Source organism: Ruditapes philippinarum, unplaced genomic scaffold (assembly GCF_026571515.1).
Source record: "Ruditapes philippinarum isolate M1 unplaced genomic scaffold, ASM2657151v2 ctg2204_1_1_1_1, whole genome shotgun sequence".
Taxonomy (NCBI): Eukaryota; Metazoa; Mollusca; class Bivalvia; order Venerida; family Veneridae; genus Ruditapes; species Ruditapes philippinarum.
Window position 1 is genome coordinate 216797 of NW_026860548.1, and position 19210 is coordinate 236006.

The 19210-nt window shown below is 33.5% G+C and overlaps 1 protein-coding gene across 1 annotated transcript; it reads left to right on the top strand.

Moving 5' to 3' along the window:
* The first annotated feature begins 3689 nt into the window (after positions 1-3689).
* On the top strand, positions 3690-19195 carry LOC132760557 (glycosyltransferase-like domain-containing protein 1). The gene is made up of 10 exons (XM_060752553.1): positions 3690-3830; positions 7632-7828; positions 8077-8244; positions 10104-10608; positions 11993-12063; positions 15309-15418; positions 16169-16313; positions 17741-17811; positions 18240-18331; positions 19091-19195. Exons 1-10 carry the CDS (start codon positions 3822-3824, stop codon positions 19154-19156), a joined length of 1434 nt encoding a protein of 477 aa, XP_060608536.1. The 5' UTR covers positions 3690-3821; the 3' UTR covers positions 19157-19195.
* Positions 19196-19210: the final 15 nt, after the last annotated feature.

A 19210-nucleotide genomic window follows, 5' to 3' on the forward strand; every position in this document is an offset into this window, starting at 1 on the left:
TCTCACGACCTTTTGGTTATGACACTTTATGTGTGTGGGTTCGAAACCCATGAACCGCCAATGCCATCCACTAATTTTTTTAATTTTTTTTTTAGATCTTATAACCTTTAATATTGAAAATATTATTGAATCAAAGTACTTTGTGTACCACAGGCGCTCGGCGCGTTGGACACTATCTAACCAGCGCCGTAGTTATGTTTAGGCACACCGAGGCACACGCATATAAATGAAGAATTGGACCGCTGTAAAAAAAGATTTAAAAAAAAAAGATATGGAATCTAGTAACCAGAGATGTAGACTATTTATACTAAATTGTGGTAGTAGGCTAAAACTTATATTATGGCAAGCATTATAATTAAGTTTATTATGAAAACTATATAATTCCAGTTGTTGCTGATTGCAATTATATTAAAATTAATATATTTTTATTATTTTAAGATTGTTTTTCATCGGCTATTCTTACAGGCATCGTAAATAAAAAAATTCAAATTTGTAACTTACGGCAATTATTCCCAGTGGGGTATCTGTTAACTTCATTGTGTATTGGGAGGATTTTCTTGCATTTAATCAATTTCAATGCACTTTAAGTGATTTTTGTTTGAAAAATTGCTCCAAAGAATGATTTTTGAATTATACATAATTAAGTTTCCGATTTTCTGTGCGTATTTTTAACCTCTTGCGGCAGTCTTGCCTAAGTTTCTGTACGTGAATTTTGACATTTATGCGTAAAATACTTAAATGCCATGTTACTTCCCCATACAGCAGTGTCGGCAGTAAGGGTAGAGTACGATATGTAAACGGGTCATATTTTGGGCATATGCGCACGGCTTATTTGTACGGTGTTCCGTTTGCACCCTAGTGTTGTTTTTTTTTATTTCGGGATGCACGATGTTACGATAGTGAAAACACGATGGTACGATAATGAAAACGCGATGGTACGATGATGAAAACGCGATGGTACATTGGTGAAATCGCAATGACACGATGGTGAAAACGCGATAGTACGATAGTGAAAGCGCGATGGCACGAGGAGGAAAACGCGATGGTACGATGATGAAACGGCGATGGTAAGATGGTGAAAATGCGATGGTACGATAGTGAAACGCGATGGTACGATGAGGAAAACGCGATGGTACGATGATGAAAACACGATGGTGAAAACGCGATGGCACGATGGTGAAATCGCGATGGTACGATGGTGAAAACGCGATGGTACGATGGTGAAAGCGCGATGGTACGATGACGAAAATGCGATGGTACGATGATGAAAACACGATGGCGAAAACGCGAAGGCACGATGGTGAAATCGCGATAACGCGATGGTACGATGGTAAAAACGCGATGACACGATGGTGAAAACGCGATGGTACGATGGTGAAAACACGATGGTGAAAACACAATGGTACGATAATGAAAACGCGATGGTACGATGATGAAAACGCGATGGTACATTGGTGAAATCGCGATGACACTATGGTGAAAACGCGATAGTACGATAGTGAAAGCGCGATGGCACTTGGAGGAAAACGCGATGGTACGATGATGAAACGGCGATGGTAAGATGGTGAAAATGCGATGGTACGATAGTGAAACGCGATGACGCGATGGTGAAAACGCCATGGTACGATGAGTAAAACTCGATGGTACGATGATGAAAACACGATGGTGAAAACGCGATGGCACGATGGTGAAATCGCGATGGTACGATGGTGAAAACGCGATGACACGATGGTGAAAACGCGATGGTACGATGGTGAAAGCGCGATGGTACGATGACGAAAATGCGATGGTACGATGATGAAAACACGATGGTGAAAACGCGAAGGCACGATGGTGAAATCGCGATAACGCGATGGTATGATGGTAAAAACGCGATGACACGATGGTGAAAACGCGATGGTACGATGGTGAAAACACGATGGTGAAACGCGATGGCACGATGGTGAAAGCTCGATGGTACGTTGATGAAAACACGATCGCACGATGGTGAAAACACGATGGTACATTGGTGAAATCGCGATTGCACGGTGATGAAAACGCGATAGTACGATAGTGAAAGCGCGATGGCACTTGGAGGAAAACGCGATGGTACGATGATGAAACGGCGATGGTAAGATGGTGAAAATGCGATGGTACGATAGTGAAACGCGATGACGCGATGGTGAAAACGCCATGGTACGATGAGTAAAACTCGATGGTACGATGATGAAAACACGATGGTGAAAACGCGATGGCACGATGGTGAATTCGCGATGGTACGATGGTGAAAACGCGATGACACGATGGTGAAAACGCGATGGTACGATGGTGAAAGCGCGATGGTACGATGACGAAAATGCGATGGTACGATGATGAAAACACGATGGTGAAAACGCGAAGGCACGATGGTGAAATCGCGATAACGCGATGGTATGATGGTAAAAACGCGATGACACGATGGTGAAAACGCGATGGTACGATGGTGAAAACACGATGGTGAAACGCGATGGCACGATGGTGAAAGCTCGATGGTACGTTGATGAAAACACGATCGCACGATGGTGAAAACACGATGGTACGATGGTGAAAACGCGATTGCACGGTGGTGAAAACGCGATGATGAAAGCGCGATGGTACGATAGTGAAAGCGCGATGACACGGTGATGAAAACGCGATGGTTCATTGGTGAAATCGCGATGACGAGATGGTACGATGGTGAAAACGCGATGGCACGATGGAGAAAACGCGATGGTAAACTGGTGCCTCATAACAACAAAAGTTAAGAGGATAAAATTCTTGAAAACACAGTGAATACTGTATAGGATAGACATGTCAATTGCATCATAGTTTATCCCATTTAATGTTTGCATGTAAGCAATTATTTATACAACATTGTAATTAACACCCATCTGCTGCCTTGAGAGTAAATTTATGTTCTCATATTTCCAAGGCAATAACATTTTAACAGTTTCAATAGCAAAACCGATAGTAAACTTTATTTATTTGTACACCTTTACCTAGGCTCATCTGAAAGGGGCGATTTTCATACCTCAATGGTTGTTTAACAAAGAAGATTTTCTTAAAAATGTATGAAATCTAAAAGAAAAATGGTGAAATATTAAATAACTTTGCTCTTAATCTGAATAAAATATTGTTTTTAGTTCTTTATGTAGATCTGACATTTCGATAAAAATACAATAATTTAAAATAGTAAAAGTAAAACATTAAGTCTATGAGGTACTTCAGACTGTTTAAGCCTGATACCTTGGAAATAAGGGTACCAAGGAAATACGAGGCACCAGTATACGATGGTGAAAATATATACTAATGTAAACGGATGCTGGATAGTAATTTTGTTCTTGAGGGTGATTATTTTATGATAATTTGACCATAACTGGCATGGCAAATGTGCCGTACGCCTGTTATTTTGGGTACAGTACAGTACAGTTTTTGATAAATAGAGGATAATGAATGAGTTTTAATTCAATACTAAATTTATATTGAACTCATTGAATGCTCGTCTCTCTCGTGACGAAGTAGAAAATATATTCACCTTTCAAAATAAGCCGCCTTTGGTACTTCCAGATAACGCGAACGAGAGAAAACGAGAATACATAAAACTGACGACAATGGGATCATGGCGACTTTAAGACACTTTACGTTATTGTTTTTATTCAAGAACTCATTCTAGCAATATCCAGGTACATACCTGCAATATCCGATCAGCAGTTTAGAGTAGTCTCTTCAAGACGACGTGGTTACTTCCCTTTTATTGGGAAACGTCATTAAAATGCTGTACGGTCAACCGTTTACGAGATTTTTGTGTGTGTGAATCCAGGAAAATGATCAAAGTTTATATTCGTTCCAAATTTTTTTACAATGTTATCATCTCCTTTATGTAAAAAAAGTCGCTTTTAATTAAACTCATTTTGAAAATCTATCATGGTACTTGGTAGTTCTACTTAACGTTAATAGGAAAATATTTAAACACTGTTAAATTTTTTTTCTTCTTCATGAGTGATCCTTTTCCAAAACTGTGTGTCAAAAATTTATTTCAAAATATCCAATTAAAATGTCATTTTTAATCTATTACCATTGTCTGCCATTTTGGGTGATTTCAGTGGAGGTAGTCCAACTACTGCGCGACTAGTCTCAATATTTTAACTGCAAGACCAACCGATTTTATATAGATCTCTGTCTCTGGGCGACCATCATCTATATAATAAAAAGCCCTAAAGCTCACAATTTGTTGGGCTACTGTGCGACAAGATATTTGGGCGGCATGAAGTACCCAAATATACCCAAATATTGCCTAAATATTATATGTTATTTTGGTTTTGGAGTGATATATGACATATAGTGGATATATTACCTGTCAAGATTTTATATCACCCGAGCCGTTAGGCGAGGATGATATTTTATCTTGGCAGGTAATGTATCCACATATATCACTCCAAAACCAAAATAATAATTTTATTACCCTTCCCCTGCCGAGTTTAGAAGATTTTAAAATAAATCATTGAGCACTACTTCAAATGAAACGTGGAAATAAGATTCCCTTTAGGGTACCCCTTCACCACAAAATGATGTCACATAAATACATGACGTAGTTTCTTTCGAACCTAACAAATGTAAACAAGAGAAAAGGAGTAGTCTGTTGAACACACTTTTTTGGAAATAATATCAAGCTTTCACAAGGTCATATTTGTTTTCAATACTGATGAGAATATGTATCATTACTCTATTTTGGTAAATATTTATCATTTGACAGTTAAAAAGTGCTTGTAAATCGGAATTTACATCGCGTAAAATCAGACCGTACGCGCATCGCCACAGCGCATGTTGTTTACAACTTTGGGTATCCAACGGGGAAATTTAGTGTGTGTTTATTACCCGTCTGGCTCGGTAATATCAATTTCTTTCAGGTGATAATATCCAATCAAAAAGGCGGAAAAATTCTGGAAGGGTAATAAACCCAAATATAGGCCAAATATCACATATATATAAACTTAAAGTAAGATATGACTTAAAAACAGAATGTACAATGACTTAAAATACTAGATTTTACTCGAACATGAGGCCGAGATATTGTTCTATTTTCGTGTGTGGGCAATATCTCACTCTTAAAGCGAGATTTTCTGACCCAGTATGAAAATATCTCGGAATCAAACTTTGGTCCGTCAATATATTTTGACAATCAGAGGAGGTTACTAGGGTATCATGGTAATCCCAAAAAATTATGGAACAATAGATGGGTCAAAATCTTCAAATTAAGCTTTGGAAAACTTCCAGCAGTTAACTTGCTATAAAATTCAAACTATACAAATAGATAATATGTCAGTATTACATAAATTTAATTGACTGAAAAAGCAATTAAGGGAAATAGAACTGGTTGAGGACCACCAGAACCTGGACAACCACCAAACCTGGATGGCCCTGAAAATGTCTGATTTACATTTTTTCTTTGTTCAGTGGTTTGCGATCAATCAGTCATTTTTATCAAGAATAAATGCATATTTCTTCTAATTAAATTTATTTCAAATCTCGTAAACATATTTATATGTCTATTTCAAGTATGTTGACATTCAAAATTTTGACATAGAGTGCAATAACTGACCTCTTATACCAGCTATAATCATTTGCAAAGTAAACAATGGAACATCCAAAACTTCAGCATTTTATGGTTGCTGATTTGGAATACTTTTGTGCAGCGTGTTGTTGCTTGCAACAGCACAACAAAGCGCCAGATGGTGCATTGTCGCACTGTTGTCTTGCTGTCATGTCGCTAACGAAGAACACCAAACGGCACAGTGTTGTTCGGCATGTTGTTGCGATGGCACATTGTCGCTCAGCTCAAATTGGATTGGCCATTTGTATATATATATATATATATATAAGGCCATCCTTAAACAAATGTTTGTTTGCAGTAACCCGACCCAGAATTTTTAAGGTGGGTAGGTAGGTTGATTTTTTTTTTTTTTTTTTTTTATTATTGAACTGTACTCCCAAATAAAAATGGAATTTCAAAATGCTGGACAATATATGCTTGATAAACTGGTAACAATTGATAACTGAATTCTAATTTAATAAGAACTACATTTTATTTCTTCTATTAACCTTTAAAAGAACAAAAACAAAGCACAAGGCATAATTTTCTGATTCAAAAAAAAAATTTTTTATCCAGACCATGAAAAAAAAATTTGAGTAGGGGCAAATTTTGTGAGTCGGTCGCGTTACTGCAAACAAACATTTTTTTAAGGATGGCCTAAGCCAAGCAACATGACGACATCCCAAAATGCAGACAACGACAACGCGCCATTTGGCATGCTTCGCTAGCGGCAGGACAACAAGACGATCTGGGCAAATAGCTACAAAACAACAAGAAGAAAAGGTGATAATGATATAGGTTGTGTTGTCGCTATTGACAACACAACATACAAAGTGTACCAAATCAGGCATTTGCTGCTGAGATATTGTATATCATGTTAAAATAAAAAATAAAACACCCAAGCTTTTGAAGAATTAATTCATTGGCATGTACATATCTGTCTGGACACATGGTACTGAAGTGTGGACAATTTAGGTAATTTTGATCCCCTCCATGATGGGCCTTAGATACAATTGTCAACATAATAAGAAAGAAACAAACTAGTTTTTAGTTAGGAGAAGAACCTAGCTGTATCATGATGATGTTATGATGTATGTCAAATTTCCAGATCTCTAGCTTTAATTATATAAAATCTGTATGGAAAAATGTTCAAAAAGTATCTGGTTGATGGTTCCCGACCAGTAGTGCTGTTCTACCTATATAAATGGATAAATGGATTGATTATGTTCAACCTTGGAGTGAAGCATTTAGAGTGTTCCAAAAATCTTGCCTGACATTTTTTTAAATTTTAAATCTTTAATCAGAAATGTGTTCATCCCCTGCAAATTGAATAAGGAGGGAGAAACTTAATTAAACAGAACTAATTTCTAAACTTAATCAAACTTACATCTAAGTAAAGAAATTTAAGGTATTTACAGTTATATTGATCCTATTTGATGTTTTCTGTATCACACATCCAGTCATAAGACTCTGAAAATCTTTATTGCTGATGTAAACAACTAGGTAGTTCCGGCTGTCACATGGGAAATTGTGTCTACAGATTCATTTCTGTCTGTCTTTCATTCTGTCCATCCAGAGAAAACTGGATCCTGCCATAACTCAGAACATACTAAAGCTAGGTTGATGATACTTGGTGTATGGCTAGAGGGTCATATGGTGATTATGCATGTCATATTCATGTTTTTCATCAGTGAAAAACATTTGGTTGCTATTGTTATATAAACATTAAAATTTGGATACTTAACTGTCATTCTGTGATTTAACTCAAAAAGTTTACATTTGTTCCAAAAATTATGTCAATTTCCTTAAAATTTCATATGGAAAATTTCCTAATTATGTGTTGACTCTAAAAGATCTGAGACAAATTCTTTCAAGTCAGAATCCACATTAATATGGGTTGAGGTAGGGAATCAGACAACATTACATGGGTAGGGGACTGCTGCATTGTCTGTGACAAGCTCTTGTTATAATGTTCATTTGTAAGTCAAAAGTCACCTTTTATTTACTGGTTAGTCATTTTTACATATTTACTATATTATTATAGCATATTATGGATGAAGCCTGCCGTATACTTCTGATAGAGCCATTCTGTGCTGGTTCACACAAACAGTTGATTGACCTTCTACACAAGGAAATTCCTGGCACACAACTTCATAGCTTACCTGGCAAGAAATGGCATTGGAAAGCCAGAACATCAGCTTTATGGTTTAGTCAAGTTATTCCAAGAGATCACAATTTTAGGTAAAATAATTTCTTAATATGATTCTGAAAGGTATTTAAAACAACAAGTTTTAAAATTTATTTTAAGAAATTTCTTCTTTCTATATTTGTGTAGACTTGATCTCAAGTTTTAGTTTAAGATTTCATATGTAGTTTGTTTTCTAGAAAGTATGTATATAGACTGTGCTAACAATATTCAAATTCCTTTATGAAATGAACAATTCTACGAGTTGGTAATGCGATTTTATGGTGTATGTTGTTTTTTATAGGACACTTTTTGCAAGCTCAGTTTTGAATTTGGCAGAACTTGTTGCTATTAGACAAGATTTAGCTGTGTTACACAAAGTGGTTTATTTCCATGAGAATCAGATGATATACCCTGTAAGGAAGCAGCAAGATAGAGATTTTCAGTTTGGTTATAATGAAATTCTCACATGGTAAGAAAGCAAGATAATTATCACTTGATTTTTTAATGTCACTGCAGCATATGTGATGCGGGTGGCATATTGCATTTCACCTGTGAATGTGTATGTTTTGAGATCTTTTTTAAGGATCATTTTCTAAACTGTTCCAAGCAACACCTAATTTAATTTTAAGTTTTTGTTTGTTTGTTTTTAGCTCCCCTATATGAAGTATATGGAGAGCTGTCCTACTCACCCCGGCGTCTGCGTCCGCCTCCAGATTTCAGATTAAAGTTTTGGTGCAGTAAAATATTTTTCACTATTACTTTGTCATTGCTTAAGGCATCAACTTCAAATATATGTTCCTTATCATCAACCACATCTTATGTGACAAGGTTAATAACTGTAGCACCAATATTTTCATATTTATCTCCCCTTGAACTTAGAATTATCCTTAAAAAATACTATTTTTACTGTTACTTCTTTATTTCTGAAGGGATCAACTTCATACTTCAAATATATGTACCTTATCACCAACCTCGTCTTATATGACAAGGTTTTTAACTCTAGCACCAATATTTTCAGATTTATTTCCCCTTGAACTTAGAATTTTCCCTAAAAAATATAGTTTTTTACTGTTACTTATTCATTTCTTAAGGGATTAACTTCATACTTCAAATATATGTACCTTATCATTAACCACATGTTATATGACAAGGTTCATAACTATAGCACCAATATTGCAAGAATTATCTCCCCATAAACTTAGATTTTTTTCTTGAAAAATGTTTTTTACTATAACTTTTTTAGTTTTTAAGGTATCTACCTCAAACTTCAAATACTTATTTGTTATCATCAATTACATTTTATGTGACAAGGTTCATAACTCTTGAAGCAATATTTACAGATTTATCTCTCTTTGAACTAAGGATTTTCTTTAAGAGATATTATAACTTCTTTACTTTTTAAGGTACTTAAAACTTCAAATATATATTTCTTATCATTACAAACATGTTGTGTGACAAGGTTCATAACTCTAGTGTGACTATTTCCAGAATTATTCCCCTTGATTTTGGAATTTATGTTAACAATGCAATTTTTTTTACTATAACTTAATACATAATTATACATAATTGTTTTTTCTTTCATAGTTTTGTCTTCCTTACTGCATCCAGTATTTTATTAGATGAGCCTTGCTGTCTCCTGTGACAGCTCTTGTTTTCTTTGTCATAGTGCAAAAGTAATTTGCGACATATTTTATTCTATATTTCTTATGTGTATAATAGAAATTTTCTTTATTGGAAGAATAGCAAAATGTATTTAATGTTGAGTTACACACTTCTGGTAGTGCAAAAAACTTAAAAGTAGGACAGTGATGAGTTAATTTTTTATCAATATCTTTCAATCATGATTTTCTTTGAACTCTATGCTAGTTTTGAATTGTCCTTCTTTTGAAAAATAACTTAAATTCCAAGTAGAGCCCTAATATACCTTAAAAAATATAGATATATAAGTTCTGACCAGAATTGAATGTTAAAGAAAGTTGGTGATTCCTTACATTTTACAGGGGAGATTACTCAGCTACCTAGGCTAGTTATAATGAACCCCTTAGTCATAGTTAGTTAATATAAAAATATTGAAATTGGATACAAACCCATGTACATGTACAGTCAAGCCAGTGCTAACCAGGCTGTTCTTGTTGGTAGCAGTATTGTTGGTAGAATTCAGAGAATTCAGAAGTTTTATTTTATTCAATATTAATAGAACAAGATAAAGATTAGTCACAATATATATAACAGATTGGTTTTAGTTTGGCAATTACTAAATACATTGAAATAATATGTAAGATTTGTTTTTTATATCAGAGACAAATCTGATACTTGTTTTATTTTCAGCATGGTTGCCGATGTTGTCCTATTTAACTCAAAATACAACATGGACTCTTTTTTGAGCAACATAAATTCGCACCTGAAGCTGATTCGAGACCATAGACCTAAAACATTAGTGGAGCAGATCACACCAAAATGTCATGTTTTACATTTTCCAATTATTTTTCCTGAAACTGTGAATAAGTCAGCAACAAATAAATCAATAAGTAATAAAGATAGTAATACGTGTACAAGTAATACACAATTATTGGGGTGTAACGTAAAGAATGAGAACACTGAAACAAAGTTGAACATTGATAAGTCTTTTAAAAAGACTGGAGACAAAAGGGAGAAGGAATTTACCAAATGTTGTCAAAAGATTTTAATTGAGAATTCAGATTTTGGAAAGGAGGGTTCATGTTCTGAAACATTAAGTCAAAACTCCAGAACAAGAGGAGATATTGCAGTTGGAAATGATCATTTAACATTTACAGATTGTGCAGTTGATGCTGATGGCAGTGATACCTTTGATGTAATATACATTTTTTACATAATCTGCAACATTTCTAATATATGCTATTCATAATCCTATTAATTTTGCTACAGAAATAAAGATGCTCCTGAACTTGCCAAATGTGGGTTTTCCACCATCAAATCCTGAGGTACAAATAAGTTACACATTAATTAAGTATTTCAAAAATAACCACAACATACTGATTACTCAATTGTGAATGGTTGTGCTCCTTGAAGCCATAATGGTAAGAGTCTGTTTGTACCCTTGGAGAAAATGGGAAAAACCAACTTGCCAAGTTCTAGATAAGATCTATTATGATTTGGCTACAAGATTTTTGGCACGTTATGCTGTGTTATGAAGTCAGAAATTCACACAGATATGAATAACAAAATTTTCAATCAGGGTCAACCCTGAATCCATCCTTATAACTAACTCCAAAATACATCTTTACATTAATGTGCCATGAACAACACCAACCCCTATCTCCAAAGGTAAAGGTCACACTTGGAGATCAAAGTTCAACATAAGGGTTTATTTTATGTCTGGTCCATCACTTTTTCATCCATTTAGAGATTTTTTTTAAAAAAAAACTTGGCACAAATGTTTATTATGATAAGATGATGTGTCATGCCCAAGACCAGGTTCTGGTCTCTAAGGTCAAGGTCACACTTAAAGGTCAAAGCTTGAAATTGCCTGTAATATGGTCTGTATTGTAAATGGTAAACAACTTCCCCATTCATCAAAGAGTTTTGAAATAAGTTTGCACAAATATAAACCATATTAAGATAATGTGTCATGCAAAACACCAAAATCCCTACCATTAAGGTCAAGTTCACACTTAAATGTCAGAGGTTAACATCAGCTGTATTTTCCTTGTCCATAGAATAACTACAAGTATTAAAGAGTTCCTATTAAAACAAATATAAACAGATAACAGTGAAAAGCAGTGCAATGTAAAAAACCATAACTCTATCTTTAATAATTATCTCCCTTTTAATATGTACTTATTTTCAGTGGTAAGAACTTCAAAAATGCATTTCTGTTGACACGTACACATGAGTCATTTCATTTTATTTCTATAATTTATTTATTATTGTATGTACAGATCTAGCATTTATCAAGATTTTGTACTGAAAGTCCAAATACATACATGCACCTCAAACATTAGACATGCAATTGTGTGCATCATGTAAAACATCTGAATTACTAACATGATTTAATTATTGAAATTCAACTGATGTAGTTGTTGTTAACCTTAAACCAAATATACTGGTTGTTGACCTGAGAAGAAGGGATATCATGTTCTCGTATTGAATGTACAAGCAGAAACAAATCAACAGATCAGAGAACTTGAACATCTATGTAAGCTGTACCAAACCATGTTTCTTTCTTTTTTTTACAGGAAACACCTTTGAAAAAAAGTAAAACAACAGTTCAAACAGGACCTTTGCATATTGTTTGGCCTCACAGATGGTGAGTGTAAATTTTTAAGAATAAACCTCATAATTTTAATGGAGTCATCTACACTTGCAGACTTTTATATAAAATCTAGATTATAATGCAATAGGTTTTCATCTACATGATTTATATTGAAAATATATATTGATTATATTACTAATAAAATGCAGGCCACTTCGACTTTTAAATTTCTACATGTAAACCTAACTCCACAAGTCCCTGTCATAAACTCTTCATTACAAATAAAGTGGGAAGAAGCACATATAAATTTTGGTCACAAACTTTGGCACCAACAGAACAGAATACCCTCCTTTTCAACATACCGGAACCAATATCACCTATATATGAACCTTCAAAACTAACAGACAACAACACAACCCTGTTACAAGATGAATTGGGACAATTAAACAATGAAAATGAAAAGATCATAAACGTTTGTTCTATTTATAATATTTTTCATATTATATAATAACAAGTGTAATTGCAAAAGTTCAACAATTCTGGAACACTGCCAATTAATTTTGGCTAATATCCAAAACGTAACTATAATTAGTAACAAATTTTCTATATTTAGTAACATCTGACAAAAAGTGTACCGTCTTTTTTAATACCTTAGCTCTATAATTTGTAAAGTTTAAATTGATAACCTGATGAAGGAAATGTAGTACCCGAAATTGGTAGTTTAAATGAATATATAAACTGACCTGGTGTTTTGATGTGTTATTCTCCCCTCCCAATCTTTTAATTTATTGTATAATTAAAGATAACAAGAAATGTCAAACGACACATATGCCCCCCCCCCCCCCCCCTTACTTTTAGCCCTTGACTCACATTATTGGTTATTTTGTTAAAAAAAAAAATTGCCATAAATGGGTACATGGAAGTGTACAGTTATGGAAAAAAGAAAAAATAATGAAGACTTTGTGACAGCTTTCAAGATAATGAGCGGAAACCATTCTGACATTTAAGGCCCCTATGACCTTGACCTTTGAACTAGTGCCCAAAAATCAATAGGGGTCATCTAATAGTTATGTCCAATCAATATTAGAAATATGAATACTTTGTGATAAATAGCTTTCAAGATAATGTGCAGAAACCATACTACCATTCAAGAACCCTGTGACCTTGACATTTGACCTAGTGACCCCAAAATCAATAGGGGTCACTAACTAGTTATGACCAATCAGTGTGTGAAATATGAAGACTTTGTGATAAATAGTTTTCAAGATAATTAGCGGAAACCATTCTGACATTTAAGGCCCCTGTGACCTTGACCTTTGAACTTGTGACCCAAAAGCAGTAAGGGTCATCTACTTGTTATAACCAGTCACTGTGTGAAATATGAGGATTTTGTGATAATCAGCTTTCAAGATAATGAGCTGAAATCATACTACCATTCAAGTACCCTTGACCTTGACCATAGACCTGGTGGCACCAAAATCAATAGGGGTTTTCTACTAGTTTTGACAATCAATATGTGAAATATGAAGACTTTGTGATAAATAGATACCAAGATAATGAGGGGAAAGCATTTTAACATTTATGGCCCCTGTGACCTTGACCTTTGACCTGGTGACACCAAAATCAATAGGGGTCATCTACTAGTTACAACCACTCAATATGTTAAACATGAAGACTTTGTGATAAATAGTAACCAAGATAATCAGCAGAAAGCATACTACCATTCAAGACCTATGACCTAGTGACCCTAAAATCAATAGGGGTCATCTACTAGTTATGACCAATCAGAATGTGAAATATGAAGATTTTGTGGACGGTAACTTGCACTTTCCAGTACCGTCCATGATCAGGCTTAATCAAACCAAGCCTGCAACATTTTACAATTTTGCAGTGTTGGGCTTTCTTTAGGGATTCTGTTTTTCTCTATTTTGTGATAAATAGTAACCAAGAAAATGAGCAAAAACCTTTCTGACATAGTTATGACCAATCAATATGTGAAATATGGAGACTTTGTGATTAATAGTAACCAAGATAATGAGTGTAAACCATTTTGTTTGTGATAAATAGTTTTCAAGATAATCAGCAGAAATCATGTGGTATACCGACGGACAGACCGACATTAGCAAAACAATATACCCCCTCTTCTTTGAAGAGTGTTATAAAAACTTCATTAATTGAGTTTGTTTGTCCCCCCCCCCCCCCCCAATTAGCTGGGAAAACCCAAAATATTTTTTAATCCAGATAAAGTCTATTCAAAGAAAATTGTAAATGACAAACACATTAATTTACCAAAATATGTTTTCTAGGTAACACAACTCAAAATTCCTTTAATTAAGATTTGTGTCTGGTATCATCTGATAGTTCACCATCAAATTAGAATTTATTTGGAATCAGATATCAATGTTTGGATAGAAAGCTTATGTGGAGACCCTGGCTGGTAATGCTTTTGGGCCCCCTAGGGTTAAGGTCAAGGTCACTCTTAGTAAAAATAGAAAAATGGTTTCTGGATGATAACTGGGGTTACATGTAGGAATGAGATACTGTAATCAAAGTTTGTACAGTATTCAGCAAATTTACTAGAGTGAGGAATGATGTATAATAATCAAACTTTGTATATAGCAAGCTTATGTGTAATCTATAGGGTCAAGGTCACATACTAAAAGTAGACGATAACTACAGCAACATTTGAAATATTGTAATCAAAGTGGTACATAGCAAGTGTATATAGCAAGCTTATGTAGAAACATTACTTGGGATTGCTTTTGGTCCCCCTAGGGTACAAATCAAGGTCACTGACTTACTCTACTAACATAAGAAACATGGTTTCCAGACATACATTAAACATGTGAATGAGATATTGGCATCACAAACTTGATATATACATTTATCAACTTCATGTGGAGACCAGGCTTGCGATTGCTTTTGGTTAAGTTCAAAGTTTCTTTCAGAACACTAATATTTTCTTTTCACACAGGTTTGATCTTTCTTGTCTTTGTTTTCTTTTACAAACAAATGTTTCCTTGATAAAACATCCTTGAATACAGGTCAAGTTGGAATATTTTGCCTGTCCACTAATTTTACACATAGTTAAGGTTCATTCTTGTTGTTTCATTTTTATAAAAAAAAAAACCTCTCTGTTTCCCAATGATTACTCTTTAATGAGTAGATTGTAATAATTTTTATACATAAAAGTTATACGATAATTATAAAGGTTTAATTCAAATTTAGCTTCCTGATGTCTGTAATTATTTCCCTGTTGTTGGTTATATATATGTATATAATGTATATTTGTATTGCAGGGAGCATGACAAAGATCCAGAGATGTTTTTTAAGGTACTGACACAATTACATAATGATGGTCTAGACTTTAGAATATCTGTGTTGGGAGAAATGTACTCTGAAGTACCTGGTAACTGTTTTTATTTCCTATTGTACACTAGTTTCATTATTATGCCCCCAAGAATGGGGAGGTACATATTTTTTTTGCATTATCTGACCATCCTTCAGTCCATTCTAACTCTGTGTACAGTCATTTGTCATTTATAGATGGATTTTAAAATTATTTTGTATAAATGATTAGGACAATGTGTCATGGACAAGATCTAGATCTCTAGCTTGACTCCAAAGGAAATTTTGAATAAAATTGCACTGATGTCCATATCTGGTCAAAAATACTGTCTTTCCTGGATGGATTTAAAAACTGCTATGCTGCACATTAAGGAAAATACTACATTACTAGTATGGTGTCTGAAATGCATAATGACCTAGATAAAGGTCATAATAGCTTGTTTTCTTTATATAGTAACATATAGGTATTAATATGTTTCATTGTTTGCTCAACAATTGGAAGAATATAGAGAGCTATTCTCACTCAGGCATCACATCTTTGGTTAACATTTTGCATGTAAGTTGGTATCTCCAAAACTGCTGAAGGGAATAGGTTGAAACTTCACACACTTATTTGAGAGCATAATAGGAGAACATTGTTCAAGCCCTAAATCTTACGTGGATTTTGACAGACTTATGGCTCTTTTTTAACTTAAAAAATTCTACATTATCCAGGGTCTTGTTTTTCTATTAAGCACTGAGAATAGTTGAGCATGCTATCCTACTGACAGCTCTTGTTTAATATATTGTTAAAGTTTTTCAACCCTTTCAGAAATATTTGAGGAGAGTAAAGTTATATTACAAGAGAAGATAGCAAACTGGGGTTTTTTACCATCCAAACAAGATTATTATCTAGTTCTACAGAGTGCGGATTGTGTTGTATCAACTGCCAAACATGAATTCTTTGGTGTGGCAATGTAAGATCTGATATAAATATTTCGAGATATATAAAAAGTTAACCTATTCATAACTTTAAAAAAAGTACATGTATATGAATAGTAAATTTTTTTCTGTTCACGGTACAGTTATTTTATTGGGATGCATAATTGTTTCATTTATTTATCATTGACTACTGTTTTATTTCATGATTTATGCTTTAGTTTGTGGAAGTTTTCAATGACTATTTTGACAACAGATGAGGACAGGTTTTGAAAGTGAACACATTTTGGAATGATTATCTTGCTAAATATCTGATCAGATAAACAATTTAAAACTAGGGCCTATATGAAAGCAAATATCTAAATCATGAAGTGTTTGGCTCATCAAATAATTAAATGGCTATTTAGTTGAAGGGGTTTGCTCCTTTTAATGTAATTTAATGTAAAGATAAAGATTATGATAATAACATTTTAGAAATGTTTCCTTCCCTTACATACTGTATGTTTTTTAAATCAAAAACAAGGAACTAATACAATGTTATAGCTGATCTGAGCCACAAGCTCATAGTGAGCTGTTAGGTTTGATAAAAGTCCATAGTCTGTCATCCGCCCACACCCACTTTGTGAACACTCTAGTGGTCACAATTTTGACTCTATCAACTCAATATTTGGTCAGGATATATGTCCTTGTATTTACTTGACTAAGTTTGAATATGAGTCATCTCAGATGAAACACAAGTTCACATAACCCAAAAATAGTAAAATCTAAATGCTACTTTTCTTGAAATTTGTCAGAAATGGTTGTTATATTGATTTCTTGTTGATTCAGTTGTAAGAAATGTATAGTATTCTTAAGTAAACATTTGGCATATTCAGAGTTCAAAATGAGTTAAAACGTTTGAAAAAAATATTGCAATAATGAAAGGCAAGGCTTCTTTCCATTAATTGAGAAGATGACTTGGCCTTTTTGAACCACAATTTTTCTTAAAATGTTTTAGCATTACTTCCTTAAATTGTGAAAAATGAAGCATGGTACTGTCAAAATTTATGAAAAACAGTTAATAATTGAAGTCTCTTTACTAGGATCATGGGTGCTGAACTTGAAACAATCTGCTCAACAAGATAGCTATACATATGAAAGAAATTTTAAACAAACATCTCATTTGCAAAGCAAATTTTAAATAAGTTCATCAGAAATTACCTTTGAGTTGCGAAAACATTATAAGTCTGATAAACATCATTGGTGCCTGTATGCTAAAAACATGAAAAATAGTTTTATCATATCACCTCCTCATCATTTTACCTGTTTTTAATAGTACTATTACCATGTTTATATTTATTATAATAATAATATCTGATTCCTGTGTATCATATACTCAGGTGGGTTAATAAGGGCCGTCATTTCTCTCTTGTTTTTAAACTTTTTGGATATAAGAAAAAGTCAGCAGTGGCTCTTGTCTTGTCAGGTTAGAAGCTGTTCATCTTGGTTGCTATCCATTGTGTCCAAACCAGCTTGTATATCCGGAGATATTTCCAAGTCAGTATAATGCTTATATTATCTTCATCATAGTTTCTTCATTTTGTAAGATAATAAACAGAAAGCAATTATATAAAAGGTATCACTCACTGTAAATAAAAGATCTATTAGTGTTTCTTTAAATAAGTCACTATATTATGATATGATTCAAACATATATATTAATAATAATCAAATGTTCAGTAAGTGTTACACTATTTTCTCTTTTATTTATTGTTATATAAGATGCAGGTGTTTTCTTTGCTAATTTACTGAACTAAATTGTTATGAGGAGTGTTGAACTTTGTGAAACATAATATTAATTGGGGTATAACCTAGTTCTTTTATATCTGTATTTATAAGCAGCATCCTTACATAATAAAAAGTTAAACACATATAAATCCTTCATTGATGCTTTAAAATAATGCAATTTGTATATGTAATTTTCAGAGGAGTGTTTGTATAATACAGAACAACAGCTGTATAAGAAATTGAGAGAATTCTGCAAAAAGCCTTTTATACCTAGATGTAGGTCAGTTGTTGTAAGTATATAAGAGATATATTTTGTACAACCAGTAGTCAGACAACATTGAGTTGTCAAGTTTGTACAAATGAGTTATATATGTTCAAACAGTCCTGGGCATATTTTAGTAATTGAACGGTCTGCCCATCTGTGAAAGAGTTTAAGCTAAACCAGCATGTTGATATATCAATATAAATAATTTTTATTTATAAGTACAAAGTACATGATCTTGGCAAGTAACATAAATATGCCTTCCATTTTTTCCCAGGTAATTTGAAAATAGATATGGTGTCACCTCTGTTTAGGAAACATTTTTGATGTCAAGCAACCTGCTAATACAAGACATACACAAATTGTCTTTTGAAATTCTCAGCACAATAAAATATTTTTACATTCTAAAATTTCTGAGATACATCAATCTGTTTGCTGTCTTATTAATGCTGCCAACTTTCTCTACTGATCATGATGGCTTGAATACAGACATCCCAGTTTTACTTTTCCATCAACTTATAAATAGACATTTGTATGTTAACAGTCGCAAGTACTATGATATTGACATAGATGCATTAAATAAAATATCACAATTATTATAGTAACTATTTACATTTATAAGCACTTAGGGGCACAGTATGCAAATTATTAGCATTTATTTAACCATGTTTGAATCTTGCAAAATAGCATATATGATGATATAAGTTCTTTCTAAATTTCTGAAATTCAAGAAAAATTGTTTCACAATACACCATCTTTATGTTTGTATTTTAATTTCTTATTGTAGATTGACACAAACCAGTTTTCATGGGAGAATTTACGAGAACAGTTTTTGAAATATCTTGTTGTGTAATGTAAATAATAAAGTTCATGAATGTGTCATTTTTTATAACCTCATTGTTATAAT

Excerpts from the sequence above, each read along its gene's own strand:
- LOC132760557 (XM_060752553.1), top strand. Across the intron at positions 7,829-8,076 it reads CCAAGAGATCACAATTTTAG|GACACTTTTTGCAAGCTCAG; the intron begins GTAAAATAATTT and ends TGTTTTTTATAG. Across the intron at positions 12,064-15,308 it reads ATTGTTTGGCCTCACAGATG|GGAGCATGACAAAGATCCAG; the intron begins GTGAGTGTAAAT and ends TTTGTATTGCAG.